This window comes from Bombus pascuorum, chromosome 2, assembly GCF_905332965.1.
Source record: "Bombus pascuorum chromosome 2, iyBomPasc1.1, whole genome shotgun sequence".
In the NCBI taxonomy this organism is placed as follows: domain Eukaryota; kingdom Metazoa; phylum Arthropoda; class Insecta; order Hymenoptera; family Apidae; genus Bombus; species Bombus pascuorum.
The window spans coordinates 18,023,893-18,039,240 of NC_083489.1; the positions used below are offsets into that span (position 1 = coordinate 18,023,893).

General features: G+C 28.9%; 4 protein-coding genes across 4 annotated transcripts; 3 read left to right on the plus strand and 1 right to left on the minus strand.

Moving 5' to 3' along the window:
• Positions 1–434: 434 nt before the first annotated feature.
• Positions 435–3,126, plus strand: LOC132916737 (mitochondrial DNA helicase). The gene is made up of 7 exons (XM_060977015.1): positions 435–924; positions 1,001–1,233; positions 1,301–1,985; positions 2,068–2,312; positions 2,386–2,486; positions 2,555–2,774; positions 2,845–3,126. Exons 1-7 carry the CDS (start codon positions 687–689, stop codon positions 2,959–2,961), a joined length of 1,839 nt encoding a protein of 612 aa, XP_060832998.1. The 5' UTR covers positions 435–686; the 3' UTR covers positions 2,962–3,126.
• A 1,009-nt stretch (positions 3,127–4,135) lies between these two features.
• LOC132916738 (glycosyltransferase 25 family member) lies at positions 4,136–7,808 on the plus strand. The gene is made up of 10 exons (XM_060977016.1): positions 4,136–4,747; positions 5,254–5,482; positions 5,637–5,979; positions 6,058–6,177; positions 6,249–6,438; positions 6,551–6,625; positions 6,706–6,763; positions 6,846–6,973; positions 7,069–7,272; positions 7,381–7,808. The coding sequence occupies exons 1-10, from the start codon at positions 4,560–4,562 to the stop codon at positions 7,553–7,555; spliced, it is 1,710 nt and encodes a 569-aa protein (XP_060832999.1). The 5' UTR covers positions 4,136–4,559; the 3' UTR covers positions 7,556–7,808.
• Positions 7,809–8,731: 923 nt separating this feature from the next.
• LOC132916739 (actin-related protein 3) lies at positions 8,732–11,844 on the plus strand. Its single transcript, XM_060977017.1, has 6 exons — positions 8,732–9,474; positions 9,857–10,037; positions 10,126–10,440; positions 10,532–10,846; positions 10,938–11,156; positions 11,234–11,844. The coding sequence occupies exons 1-6, from the start codon at positions 9,431–9,433 to the stop codon at positions 11,411–11,413; spliced, it is 1,254 nt and encodes a 417-aa protein (XP_060833000.1). The 5' UTR covers positions 8,732–9,430; the 3' UTR covers positions 11,414–11,844.
• A 433-nt stretch (positions 11,845–12,277) lies between these two features.
• On the minus strand, positions 12,278–15,259 carry LOC132916745 (ribosome quality control complex subunit TCF25). Its single transcript, XM_060977028.1, has 9 exons — positions 15,106–15,259; positions 14,852–15,006; positions 14,334–14,693; positions 14,009–14,239; positions 13,664–13,917; positions 13,281–13,590; positions 12,889–13,182; positions 12,629–12,819; positions 12,278–12,490 (listed from the first exon to the last, which is right to left on the minus strand). The coding sequence occupies exons 2-9, from the start codon at positions 14,981–14,983 to the stop codon at positions 12,466–12,468; spliced, it is 1,797 nt and encodes a 598-aa protein (XP_060833011.1). The 5' UTR covers positions 14,984–15,006; positions 15,106–15,259; the 3' UTR covers positions 12,278–12,465.
• Positions 15,260–15,348: the final 89 nt, after the last annotated feature.

Below are 15,348 nucleotides of genomic sequence, written 5' to 3' on the forward strand. Positions count from 1 at the left end.
GTAATGCATATCCTAATACGAGTAGTAGCAAAAGGTAGAAAAATGTATACATATATATGCATATATATTTAAATACATTTATCTGTTGATGATCATCATACAATGATAAACAAAAATATAACAATCATAAACATACTTGTCAGATCTTATGTTATCTGATCTGAGACAAGTTAGAGTTTTTGTTACATCCTTTATGAATTCAAACAATGATCTTATACATATTTTATACATATATGCAGTATTCAATCCTTTTTCATACACATTTCGTTATTTGCCCATTAGATGTCTCTGCATGCCTCAGTAAGCATGTGTATTGTACATTGTCTTGAAATAATATTTGTGTGCTAATGTAATATTTAGAAAATATTAAATATTTTATATTTAATTTATTTTATATTTAATAATTTTATATTTCTCTCTCTCTCTCTTATAATCAGAGTTTACATTTATATTATTCAAATGATAAAGAAATTTCATACATTTTTTACAATCAAAATTTCAAGTTATAAATTTTTATTAATATTGACAATTACGTAAAAAATTTGTATGATTAATCTTGTTCTTGACAAATATAAATTATAAATTTTATGCACAGATGGACATAATACAAAAAGCAACTAGTTGATATAAGTCTTACTTTCTATTTAGGAAAATACTTAGTAAGTAGTTAGTTTTGTATATTTAAAATGTTTAAGTTATTGTGTACTTGTGTTAGAAAAATACAACGTATTAAATATTACAATAAGCAACATTTACATGTAAACAGTGGAGATTTTTTATTGAATATGTCTTTATCACATTTAAAGCACTTTCTCAAGCAACAATGTTCAAATATTATAGAAGGATACACATGCATTATAACAGACTGTCCTATATGTAACAATATAAATAGAAAGTCAAAGTTTTATGTAAATAAAACAACAGGTATGTGAATTTTAAAGTTATAAAACTAATTTTGTGATAAAATTCCAAGTAAGTAGTTAACAAATTTTTTTCATAGGTTTTTTTATATGTGAAAAGTGTAAATCTATGGGTTCTTGGGATATATTGGAGAGACTTTTATCAATACAAAAGTCAGATGAAAAGCTCAATGAATTCAATATGTTAAAAGATAGATGTTGTGTAAATGAAAATTTTCAACAGACTTGGAAAAATATAACAAATGATTGCCAAAGCATTAAAGATTTATCTGATGAAGAATATGAAACCGTTCTCGACCATTTTTCATTTCCTGTAATAAAATAAAATAAATTATCAAATATTCCTAGTTATAACGATATTTTAAATAACTTTTTTATAGAACGTTTCACAAGAAGCCCTGTCTCAGCTAAAATGTTACTACAACAAGACCAGCAATGTATTATATTTTCCATTAGTGGGTCTAAACAATTCTATAGTTGGATATAAATCGCTTTCAACCAATCCACAAAAAGAAGAAACAGTTCCTGCCTCTGGTGTTAGTGGATGTATAGAATACAAACAATACCATAGTAAAAATAATAATAGTGCTGTAGTCGTAGGAACGTTAGATGATTTGCTAGCTTTAATATCAAAGAAATCTGCAAGTTTAATTATATGTCTTCCATATAATTTAAGGAATCTACCTCAACAATTATTACCATACATGGAATCTTTTAAAAAATTAATTTTATGGTTTGGAAATGATGAAACAAGTTGGTACACTGCTAAACAGTTTGCAAAAAAATTTAATGAAAAGCGATGTTATTTCATTAGGCCAACAGACTCACAACCTCGACCAAAATTAGCTGCCAAAATGAATTATAATCTCAACAATATCCTTCAAAATGCTCAACCTCTATGGCACAAAAGTATAATTACCTTTCAAGAGCTTAAAGAAGAAATTTTAAGCGATTTGCAAAACAATGATAAAGTACAAGGAGTAAAATGGAAGCGATATCCAACTTTAAATCGTATATTGAAAGGTCATAGAAGAGGTGAATTCACTGTATTGACTGGTTCAACTGGTAATACATGTATAATGTAATATTTATAAATCCAATCTTTACTGTAATATTTTTGTATAAGTGAATGTTTTGTTCCTATCAGGCTGTGGTAAGACAACCTTTATGAGCGAATATTCCTTAGATTTGGCAATGCAAGGTGTTAATACTTTATGGGGCAGTTTCGAAATAAGAAATGCACGATTAGCAAGAACAATGCTACAACAAATGGCAGAAGTACCTTTAGATGAAAACCTCAAAAATTTTGATTTATATGCAAATGCGTTTGAAAAGTTACCAATTTATTTTATGACATTTCATGGCCAACAAAACATCAAAGTAGTAATGGATGTGAGTATAAATATAATAGTACAAATTGATTTTCTTTATGCAAATTGGAAATTACGATATTTTTTTATTATAGGCAGTTGAACATGCAACATACATACACGACATAGCCCATGTCATAATTGATAACGTTCAGTTTATGATGGGAACAAGTACCGATTCGAAATACATGGATAGGTATTATAGAATAACATCCATGTAAGACAAGTTTTTCATTCATTTAAAATAATAAGGTTGTACTCTAGGTTTTGGAAACAAGATGAAATAATAGCGAAATTTAGAAATTTCGCTACCATGTACAATTGTCATGTAACCATGATAATACATCCACGAAAAGAACGTTTCGACGAAGAATTAACAACTTCATCGATTTTTGGAAGTGCAAAAGCGAGTCAAGAGGCAGATAATGTGCTTATTATTCAAGATAATAGACTCACCAGACTTCGAGGCAAAAAATATTTGCAAGTATGTATATAAAGGCAAAATATGTATAACAAAGAAAATTAATTATCTAAAGATGTACATATATTTATAGATAGCTAAAAATAGATATAGCGGTGATTTAGGTGTTATGACATTAGAGTTTGATAAATCAAAGCTTAGTTATACATCAAAATTAAAAGGTAAGGAAAAAGGTAATGAAAAAAAGTAATGAAAAATAAAATATCTGTCAACAAAGGGAACAGTAAATAAAGATTATTTTGGAAGATGTTTTTGTGTATATGTTTATCAAACATTGGCATTTGATTTAGTATATCCGTTGAAAATGTTTTTATTATTTTTAATTATATAGCAAAATTATTAAAGAGAAAATTATGGGTTTTAATATAGTCAGAAATGAACTCTACTGCAAATAAGTTTCTTGGGTTATATAAAAAATATCTCTCTCTCTCTCTCTCAATCTTTTGTTTACGATATATACGTGAATGTTGTAATTAAAGTTTTAGATCAGATTTATGTTTTCCGTCATCATATCATATCGATATGAATGAAAAATCTAGAGAAGGACAAGAGGAAGATAGTGGTACAAAAATTAGTTATCCCACGAATTGGTAAACTTGTAAAAAAGCTACTTCCTCTTCGATATTGATGATTTTAAAATATATTATAGAAATCAACATTTTTAACAACTTTTTTCCTATTTTTTTTTTTTTTTTTCGGCCTTAATTTCTGAGATATTCGCAAAATACTGCTGATATCACTATAGTGTATTTCTACCTGTAATTGTGCGTCTATGGTAGTGTATGCGCCAGTTAGGTTGCCGGCCGCTGACTGCTTGTTTATATGTAAGTCGGACGAACTTAAAGGCCCCGTGCACGATTGCATATAGGAGGTTGCAAGAAATGTCTGTTATAATTCAATTAAATATGAATATCATCAATGTATTGAGTTTGGGTTTATGTTAATTTTTTCAATACGGCCGCCTGATGGTAACGCTTGCATTAAATAATAAGTTAATTAAAAGAATAGAAGGCGATTGAATAATTGATATTATTTTACGAAAAGAATAATTGTTACTGTTTCACGCAAGTGTTGTCGATCGCCACGATGAAAAAATTAACCCAAAACTAGACCAAATACATTGATGATATTCATTTTTAATTTAGTTATAAGTTATAATAGACATTTCTTGCAATCTCGCATATAAACATTGTTGCGGGGTCTTTAATCTTGCCGGACCCTCGTTTATAAACAAAGGATAAGCGGCCGGCAACCGGCAATCTAACTGACGCATACACTGCTACAGACGCACAACTATAGGCAGAAATACACTATAGTAATATCGGCAGTATTTTATCAATATCTTGGAAACTAAAGCCGACCACCGGTTATATGTATAGAAAAAAGTTGTTCAAGATGTTGAGCTTTACAACATATTTAAAAATCATCGGATCGAAGTAGGTTTTCTACAAATTCTCCCACAAATTAATTTCTACATACTTTCTGTATTCCTATTTGTAAATTTAAAGTATCGTGAACACGTCTAAGCAATTATATGTATTTGCTGTGATATCTGTCTTTTACGGATAATCGGATGTGTATAAAAATACAGCAACTCACTGCTTTGCCGACTACATGTTTTTCACGTGGGCACATGTGGGTAGTAAAATTATATCAGAAGAGATGAACTAATCTAATGAATAACATGGCGAAGACAACGCTTTTAGGAACTGTATCTTTTATTGTATATGTTATCGTGAATAACTAAACAATCAAAGATAGAAGACATTAATAAATTTAGAAACGGAGATGAAATTAGAGAATTTTTTTCGTGTTGCTTTAGTATGTTTTATCGTGTTTATTGAAATTTCTGGGCAAAATTTTAAAAGTCCGACAGTTTTAATAACAATTTTAGTACGTAACAAAGCACATACATTACCATATTTCTTAACCTTCTTGGAACAACTGACTTACCCTAAAGAACGAATACATCTCTGGTAAGTATACATATATTCTAACCTTATTATTCCAGCAAAATTGTTAAACGACAATTGTAAAAATCATAATATATAATTACATACATAAAGGGAGTAGAATTATATTATTGATTGACTAAATGAGTAAAATTGAAAGTAAATGAAATTTTTTACAATACCAAAACAGTAATAAAGAATAATTTTTATTTTCACAAAGAAATAAATGTATATTTATTATATTATCTTCGAGTATAAAGCATTTCAGTTGGATCAAATTTTAAATTAATGGGCAAATATTGCTTAATAGCAATAATGTGTTTGGATGTCATAAATATTTTTAATACCTTTTGATCACTTTATGTAAAATATGTTAATACAGAAGCAATAATTGAAGTTGAAACATACCGATATATCATATTTAAATTCTTTTTAAGTATTATAGATGCTTTACTTATTATATATATATTCCTCAACACTTTTGAATTATTTTTAAGCTGTAACAACTAAGATTACATACTTTGTTGAAGGATATGTAGTGATAATAATATTGATAACTCAATCGAAATATTATCAGCATGGCTAAAAAATGAAAGGAGCAAGTATCATGGAGTTGAAATAAATTTTGATGAAAAATCGAACGGATTCGAGGACGAAAATGAAATTGCCCATTGGTCACCACAAAGATTTTTACATGTGATAAATTTACGCGAAGAGGCACTTCATGCTGGAAGAAATATTTGGGCAGATTTCATTTGGGTAAAAACTCATTTTTTCATTTTTATTAAATTTTGATAAGGTTTTACAATTTTCAATTATTGAGCAACGCTTTAAAAAAAATTACCTTTTTGATTGTCTAATATAAATCTCTCTCTCTCTCTCTCTCTCTTCCTCTCTTTATATTTAATTTTAGATGCTCGATGCAGATGTTTTTCTAACAAACCCGAATACTCTTAACGAATTAATCTTAAAAAACGAAACTGTAGTTGCCCCGTTATTGAAGTCTGATGGCTTATATAGCAATTTTTGGGCTGGAGTGACTAGTGATTTCTACTATTTACGAACAGAAAAGTATGAACCTATCTTATTTCGGGAAATAAAAGGATGTTTCAACGTGCCTATGATTCATAGCGCCGTCCTTATAGATTTAAGAAAACATATGTCGGATCTTTTAACATATGATCCAAAAAATTTAAATCGGTACAGCGGTCCTATCGACGACATTATAACTTTTGCCGTCGGTGCTAATAATTCTGGTAAACTAATGCTTAAGTTTTTATAAAATTATCTCATTTTTACCAGAAGTAATCTTTCCTTCCTTCTATTTATACTAGATATACCATTATTTATTTGTAACGATAATATTTATGGCTTCATCATGGTTCCGTTGGAAGAAGAAGAAACGGTCACTGAAGATCTACAAAGATTGACCAATATTAAGACAGAAATATTATGTAAGTTAAACCAATCGTGAAAAAGGAAACTGAATTATACCTTACACCGTGAAATTTTTATTTTTTCTCAGCCGACAATAATTACCTTCCATTGTCAATGCATCTCGAGCGATTTGTACAATATCCTACCGAGGATACGTTGCAAGTGGACAATATTTATATGATAAACCTTTTAAGAAGACCAGAAAGACGCGAGCGAATGCACAAACTTTTTAAAGAACTTGGAATTCGAGTAGAAACACATGATGCTGTTGACGGTAGGTAAGTCGTGAACACGTTAGTAAATCTACATATTAATAATGATTGAAAGTCGTCGGTTTTCAATACCATTATAAATAACTTTATATTATAATTTACGCGTTTGTCTATTCAGGGCACTAAACCAGTCTGTTCTTGAGAAATTGGGAATAGAGATAATGACAGGCTATACTGATCCTTATCATAATCGGTAAGTTACAATGAAAACTAAGGTATTAAAAATACCTTGAAACTAATATAAACAATTAATGATAAGGGAAATAATTATAGACCAATGACTATGGGTGAAATTGGTTGTTTTTTAAGCCATTACAATATCTGGAATAAGGTAATTGCACATCAAATTTGTGTAATCAAGTTATTAAATTAGTACGCTAAAATTATATTAAACAATTGGAAAATTATATTAGGTAATAGAAAATGGCTTTAAAAGTATTATTGTCTTAGAAGACGATGTTCGTTTTGAACCGTTCTTCCGTCAGAAAGTAAATTACATTTTAAGAGAATTGAAAGATCTTCAATTTGAGTGGGATTTGGTGTAAGTATTTAATATATAGAAAATTTCTTTAATACCAAACTTAACTATAAAATTTGATTTGATTAAATATGAAATTCTATTTTATTATATATTAGTTATCTGGGAAGAAAAAGATTAGCAGAAAATGCTGAATCTTGGATCGATGGATCAAAATATTTGGTACATGCTGGTTACAGTTACTGGACATTAGGATATATTTTATCTACAAGTGGTGCAAAAAAACTAATAGAAGCAATGCCGTTAAAACAATTATTACCCGTCGATGAATATCTTCCTATATTATCTGATGTTCATCCTAGGTAAAAGAAGGGAAACTTAATAAAATATTTTCTCTCAAATCCTTTCTTAAATAGGTCTTTTGTAATACTTTAATCGTATTTTACTATTATTATTCTTTCTATATATAGGGATGATTGGAAAGAACATTATACAAAACGAAATTTAATATTACTTTCCGCAAATCCTTTATTAATTTATCCGACGCATTACACTGGTGAACAAGGATACATCAGCGATACAGAAAATTCTACGACTATATTTAATGACCAAAATATAAATAAATCGAAACGCGAAGATCTATGAATACCATAAACATTGTCATAAACAAATAGATATAAGAAATATTTAAGTAGCCTCTTCGTGCTTTAGCAAAAGCATTTTTACTACATTGCATTTATACTACATTTGCATTTACACTACAAGAATATTCTTTGTGCAGAAAGTGATACATATAATGTGAAATTCAAATAATATTTTGTATTTCTTTTTTATGTAATTTGCTTGTATTTATATATTGATACTACATATATGTTATAATACATAGTGTATATGTATATTTCAGTGTACGTATTCACACACACATTTTCTTTTTTCACATCCAATTCCTCTTTTTCCAGCAATAAATATTCTTCTTTACTGCAATATTAAATAAGAATGGGCGATTCTTTTAATTGTATTACATTGCAATTTATCATTAATTGAATAAAATTATCATTATGTAACAATTAGCCATTCAATATAATCACTAATATTGAAAATATACGTGTATTTAATATCTGTCTAAATAATTATTGTGGATTTGAAGTCCATGATAAATATATGTACACACATTATACCATACATGTAAATATGCAAGTCGCATGAATATCCATTTGGAATATCTTTGTTGTTTCAAACAATAAGCAGAAATGTTCCTAATAAAAATTATGGAATTTCGTGGAATATATAATATGATAATCGTGGTTTCTTGACAAATGGATGCATAGAGGAGACGCGTAGGTTATTTTTGTTTTTTTGTATGGAATCATATATTTTTTAATATGTTAGTCAATCCATCAAAAAGTATTAATCTATCTCGAAAAACTATTAGTTTAGTAGATATTTTAATTTGTCATATTTAACATATAAGAGACAAAGAAACACATGAAAACTAATAGTTTTTCAACATATGTAAATAGGTTAGTCATTTTTTGTAGAAAACGCCGGGATTGGTCAATTAACGTATTAAAAAACATATGATTCCATTTAAAAAAACAAAAATGATTTTTGACCTGTATGCATCCACTTATCAAGAAACCGCTAACTACCATAATATTATGTATTCCTTTAAATCCTATATCTTTATATTTTTGCGAACTGTTCGCAATAACGAAGATATTTCAGGTAGACAGAATGTGTGAGCACATTATATATATACGCATGAATATATCGTTTAAAATTTCTCTTGGGGTCAAGAGATGGAGTATGCAGGGCTTAATTGTCCCTTATTTTATCCAACGGAAAAGTCTTTTTGGAATTTCATCATCTTCTTTTTTCTCATTTTCAAATTTTCTCTTTTTCCATTCTCATTCTCTCTTACTCGTACCAACACTATATGGTCACCCATTACGAGTCAGTTAACTATGTGCTCAACCCGCAGGCTTGCTTTGACTTCGCTGCTAGTTCTTATGGGTATCACCCGGTAGTTCCTGCGTGGCTATTGACGAATAAAATCAATTATATATTACAATATGTAATAAATTCTTTAAAAAGATCAGTGCGCCTGCCGAGAATCGAATCCGGAACCTTTTAGTAGTAACCGGCTAGACCGCGTACTTCGATACTAGTTCGTCTCGGATCAATATATAATACATTATTTCGTTAAGTATACAAGATTGTTTGTTAATTATAATATTCGTTTGTCTTTAAAAAACAAATTTAAAACAAGATATATATAATAAACTTTACGATAAAATCGGTTATTTGTAGATATTGTGATAATCTTCCCTATAAATTCCCATTTTTGACAATCTATCAAAGAAAATTTCGCTCAATGAACACGCCGCTTAAAGTGCGCTTCTGCTTTATCTGTAAAGCGAGGTGTGGTTAATTGGAACGGATGAGTGTTCAGTTTGTATTCTAGTGAAGATATTTTTCTTTCAAATAAAAGCAAAAACCGATCGAAACGAAAAGGGCACAATGCTTGGTCGTCTACCTGCATGTGTAATCGATGTGGGTACGGGGTATGTAATTTAAAAAATTAATCTCAACTAAAATAAATGAGCTGAAGCGTGACTTGATAACACATGTCATTCCACGTATTAAATAAATTATACTAAAAAAAAATGTAACATAATTAACTATTTCTTTTTCTGTTTTATTAATTGATAGTTAGTTGCTAGAAACACAGCTACTAATATTCGTTATTTACATTCAATAATAACAAGCTATAAATTTACATTAGTAAAGCTACTATTTCTAACAAAATTTGAATTCAATATGTATGTACATATATAATAGTTAATGAAACAAACATGTACTAGTAGTAGAGTAATTATATATTTTGTTTACTTATTCTATCAAAAAGAAAAAAATATTTTCTCATTATTATTTGTAACTTTACAGATATACAAAGCTAGGCTTTGCAGGCAATAAGGAACCTCAGCTTATAATTCCTTCTGCAATTGCTATTAAAGAAACTGCAAAGGTTGGAGATAATAATGCCAGAAGGGTTACTAAAGGAGTCGAAGATTTGGATGCTTATATTGGAGATGAAGCTTTTGAAGCTACTGGTTATTCTGTGAAAGTATGTAGATAGATCAGTATGCGGTTATATTTTTATTGGAATACATGTTTTTCAAATTATCTTATAATTTATGCTCAATTTTGTTTAGTACCCAGTTAGACATGGATTAGTGGAAGACTGGGATTTAATGGAAAAATTCCTACAGCAATGTATTTTCAAATATCTTAGGGCAGAACCTGAAGATCATTACTTTTTACTCACAGAACCACCATTAAATACTCCAGAGAATCGGGAATATACAGCAGAGATAATGTTTGAATCATTTAATGTGCCAGGTCTTTATATTGCTGTTCAAGCAGTATTAGCATTAGCTGCCTCTTGGACAGCTAAAACAATAGAGGATAGGACATTAACGGGTGTTGTTGTTGATAGTGGAGATGGCGTAACTCACGTAATACCAGTGGTATGTGTGGAAGGAAAATATAAAATTATAAAATGAACATACAACATAGATTGTAACCTATTGCAACTAACAAATTTATTTTGTCATTTAGGCAGAAGGTTTTGTTATAGGAAGTTGTATAAAGCATATTCCTATTGCTGGTCGTGATATTACATATTTCATTCAAAGTTTGTTACGAGAGCGTGAAATTGGAATTCCACCTGAACAATCATTAGAAACAGCTAAAGCAATAAAAGAAAAGTATTGCTATATATGTCCTGATATTTCAAAAGAATTTGCTAAATACGATAGTGATCCTACTAAAATAAAAAAATATGAAGGTGTCAATAGTATTACAAAGCAACCATTTGTAGTAGATGTTGGATATGAAAGGTTTCTTGGACCAGAGATATTCTTTCATCCTGAGGTATGTCCATTTAAATTTAAGCATATAAATTCAGTTACAAAACATGAAAGGTTTGTTATATGTACATTTTATTTTATTATCACATTTTTAGTTTTCTAATCCAGATTTCACGACACCATTAAGCGAAATCGTAGATGATGTAATTCAAAATTGTCCAATAGACGTTAGAAGACCATTATATAGTAATATTGTATTATCGGGTGGTTCTACGATGTTCAAGGACTTTGGTAGACGATTACAACGTGATATAAAACGAATTGTCGATGCACGCCTCAAACTTAGCGAAACATTAAGTGGAAGTCTCATTACGGTAATATGTATTTTTATATATTTCAATATGAAAAAAGAAGAAGAGTAACTTAATATTTATGTTTAATTTCATTTTAGCCAAAACCTATAGATGTTCATGTTATATCGCATCACAAACAACGTTGGGCAGTATGGTACGGAGGTGCGTTATTAGCTAGCGATCCAGAATTTTATACAGTTTGTCATACCAAAAAAGCTTATCAAGAATATGGACCTGGAATTTGTCGTTATAATCCCGTATTCCATAGTATGGTATAAAATAAATAAGAATACAAGTGGCATTAAAAGGAATTACATTATTATGGACCAATGGTCCCTCTGAACGCTAAATGATCTATCAACAATTTGATGAATTTCTAATTTTTTATCTTAAATGATGATGTATTTGATTAGATGGAATGGGTGTTTTTATTACATAATTGCTAACTGAAATAATTACAAAAGAACGCCCAGTATTGCACTAGTAAACGCACACAAAAAAGTTTTTATGCTCATTAATTATTACAATAATATATGACGATATTTATATGTAATAAAGATACAGAGAAAGTCTCTTAACAAGATGAAGGTAACACTGCATTAGAAACAATGACTAGAAATAGTTAATAAAAATAATACAAGATAATTGTATAGATCTGTACATAACATAAGGCAACTTGAAAATAATAATTCTTTTTTAATGAATTACATTGACAGTATATACTTTATATTATCCTATATATAATGAGTTCATATATCAACAAAATATAATGATAATTGACAAATAACACTTTGATACAAGTATTTCAACAATATAATTTATTTATTAATATATGTGTATATATATATATATATATATATATACACACGTATGTATATGTGTATGTATATATATATATATATATTTATTCTTTTTTTATTATTTAAAACTTCGCAAATATTGGGTATGTAATAATTGCATCAAAAGTTCCAAAATATTACAATAGATAATATACAACCTCATACTACATATGAATATAGAAATATAATCAGAATATATCAAGCTTCAAGTACGTATAATAAAATATCATACAATTGTGATAGTGATAATGATGATAATGGAAGTAGTTATAATAATAGAAAAGGACTATAATTTTTGCAGTGTTCATTACTAAATATTATATATATTACCTGCCATGAAATGTATGTTATTTTCATAAAAATAGTTGTTGTTTGAAAAATATTTATACACATATTAACTTCATTTTTATGTTATTTAATGGAAAGCAAACTTCCTGTACTCTGACTTGTTATTCCACGATATAATCAGTAATCAATACTTGAAATCAATTTTATATTTCTTCATCATTATCATAGCTAAAAATTTTACACAACAAATTTTTTATATATTATGATAATTATTCGCATATGTTAATTTAAACATTATTACTGTTCTTGTTGTTATTACTTCTATTGCTATCACCATTGGTAAAACTAATACTATTAGATACTTACGATAAATTTGTATTTTCAAGAACTTCCGCAACATCTCTACCAATATCCCTGGATATATATGAAAGAAAGAGAGATAAAAAACCAGGGTCATTTCTGTTTGACCTTGCTCTTGTGGCAGATCGTCTGTAAATATCAATACTATCCACAGGTGGTAGAGGATCATGTGAGAGCATAAAACCATCAATTTGTACCTAGTATTTCATATAAGAATGTAGTGCAGATGAAAAAATTTGAAAATTACAATATAAAAGTGCTTATACCTCATGAGTGTTCACACTGATATTTTTTATATCAGACAATATAATATGTCGCAAAATATTTCTTGGTAATTTCCCTTGGTAACGTTTTTTCCGTTTTTCCTCACAATACTTTACATAATCATCTTGTGAATCAACACGACTTAGTACAGCGTGTACATTTTCACGTAACCATGGTAAAAGTTCTACATCTTTCCATAGAAGAAAGTTACGAGCAACATATAAAGTTTGTAACTTCTCTAGAGATGGTGCAGTTGAAAGTGCTGCTTTAGAGTTAAAGAAATCATAGGATCGTACCTGCAAAACAATTTCGTATAATAGTTTCTGATTTTTCTTTAATTTCATACAAAAATTTATTGAAATATTTGCTTATTACTATAATAATATGAAAATACCATTTCATCAGATTGTATTCCACATTCTTCTAGTAACTGCATCAATACACCCGGGAACATTATTAAAGCATTTTGTAAAAGTTCGTTAGCAATACTTGTGTGGCCTAAACGAAAATGGGCTAAAGCTAAACTGTATGCTATATTTGGCAACTGTGTTAGGTTTCTTGTACTATCCCAAAGATTGCAAAATTCTATAAACCATTCGTATTCCTTTGCTCTTAAAGCATAGAAATCAAGACAAAGAACCACAGCTAATGGATCACCTTCTGGATCAAGTGACAGAAGTAATTTACAAAACTCCAAGCTTGTTCTGAAATATAAATAAATTTGAAGAAAATTAAAGAAAGCGTCATTAGAGGTTTAAAGAAGTTTAGTTTTTTTACCTGTAACATGCACGTCCACAAAGAAAATTAATATGTTTAAATAAAGTTATAAATAAAGAGCGATTTTGCTGTTTCCTGTAATCTAATCTGCAAAGAGCAGTTGTATAATTAAACAGTGGGTGAAAAGCGCATTCTAAGCAGTACAAAGCTCGTTCCGTCAATTGTGCAGCCATTGCTAAATCGTCATTCTGTTTACACAGATCGGCTAATTGTAATAATGCATCTACGTGATAAGAATGCACATTGATTATACTCTAAAAGAAGACATTATAAAAATTTTATTTATTTCAAATATTTTTCATGTATTCATAATAAATATAGCATTTAAATTGAAACATAACATACCAGGATATTTTCATGATTTGAGCTTTCAACAGCTTGTAAAAATTTTTGCTGTATTTGTCTGTATGTTGGATTGTGATCAAACACAAAGTATTGAACATTATTAGTTGCTTTTATAGTACGATCCACAGACATTGAAAGGCCAAATTTATTAATTGGTGGCCAATTATGTCTAGCAGAAACCAACCAGGTTTTCCTTGCATGGCTCACACGTACTCTATGTTTCCTATTTTGATATTATATTATTTATTATTATTATGTTATATTATAATTACACTATTTATCTTATATCTATTTACATAACACACGTTTCATTAAAAACTTACTTTTGTTCCGCTTGTACTGTTTTGCTACCAAATATTCTCTTCAGTTCATAATACGAATTTAAGTGCTTATGTTGCACTAACAAAATATTCTCTTTAGACTTTTGTTGGCTCCACTGAAAATTATCTGTACTTTGGAAGCTACAACTTGGAAGTGGTTCCCCAAGTAATTTATTCACTTCCCTCACTGTTCTTTCAATTTCATCTATATTTTCTTCTTTCGATTCAACAATTTGGGCTTTACAACCTTCTAATTTTCTTTGTCTTCTCTTTTTTTTCTTGTGCTTGGTTTCATCAATACTATTTTCATCCGCTACTTGTTCTTCTTTATTTTCTTCTTCATTAATTTCAGAATTTTGATTCAACTAAAAGAAAGGAAAATAAATTTCATAGTAACATTAAATAATATAATAAATATTCAAAAAATTAGGAAAAAATTTGATTACAATATCATTTAAATGATAATGATACAAAATGGAAGTCCTAAACAGAAAGATACTTATTAAAGTATTTGGACACATACTACATCAAAGAAGTTGAATGCCTTTGATTTAATATCGCCAATTATCGAGTTTTCCATCTCACTCTCATTTTCACTATTCTTCTCGAATAATACATCACTTCCATATACTTTTTTTATATGCCGTGTAGACATTTTGAATAGAATTAATTTTTAACCTAAAAGTAGACAAATCGAGGTAAAAGCTGTTCAGACTAAATTAGAATTTCTGTGAATTTTAAGAATCAAGTAAATCATTATTGTTAATTCCCTTTTACCTACCAAAAATTCTCGTTACAATCTGAACTTGTCTTGGCTCCTCACTTAACAATTTTTCTCTTCAAGTCTAAGCATAACTACTATAAATGTATTGAAATGAATTCATTACCTTTACTACAAGCTTGTTAGTCACGTTATGCATCACGTTATGCATCACGCTACATTTATAATAGCTCTAAAATCACTAAAATCACTAACAAGTTTTGCCAACTGTCGTGTGATTTTAAAAGTTGCTGAATTGT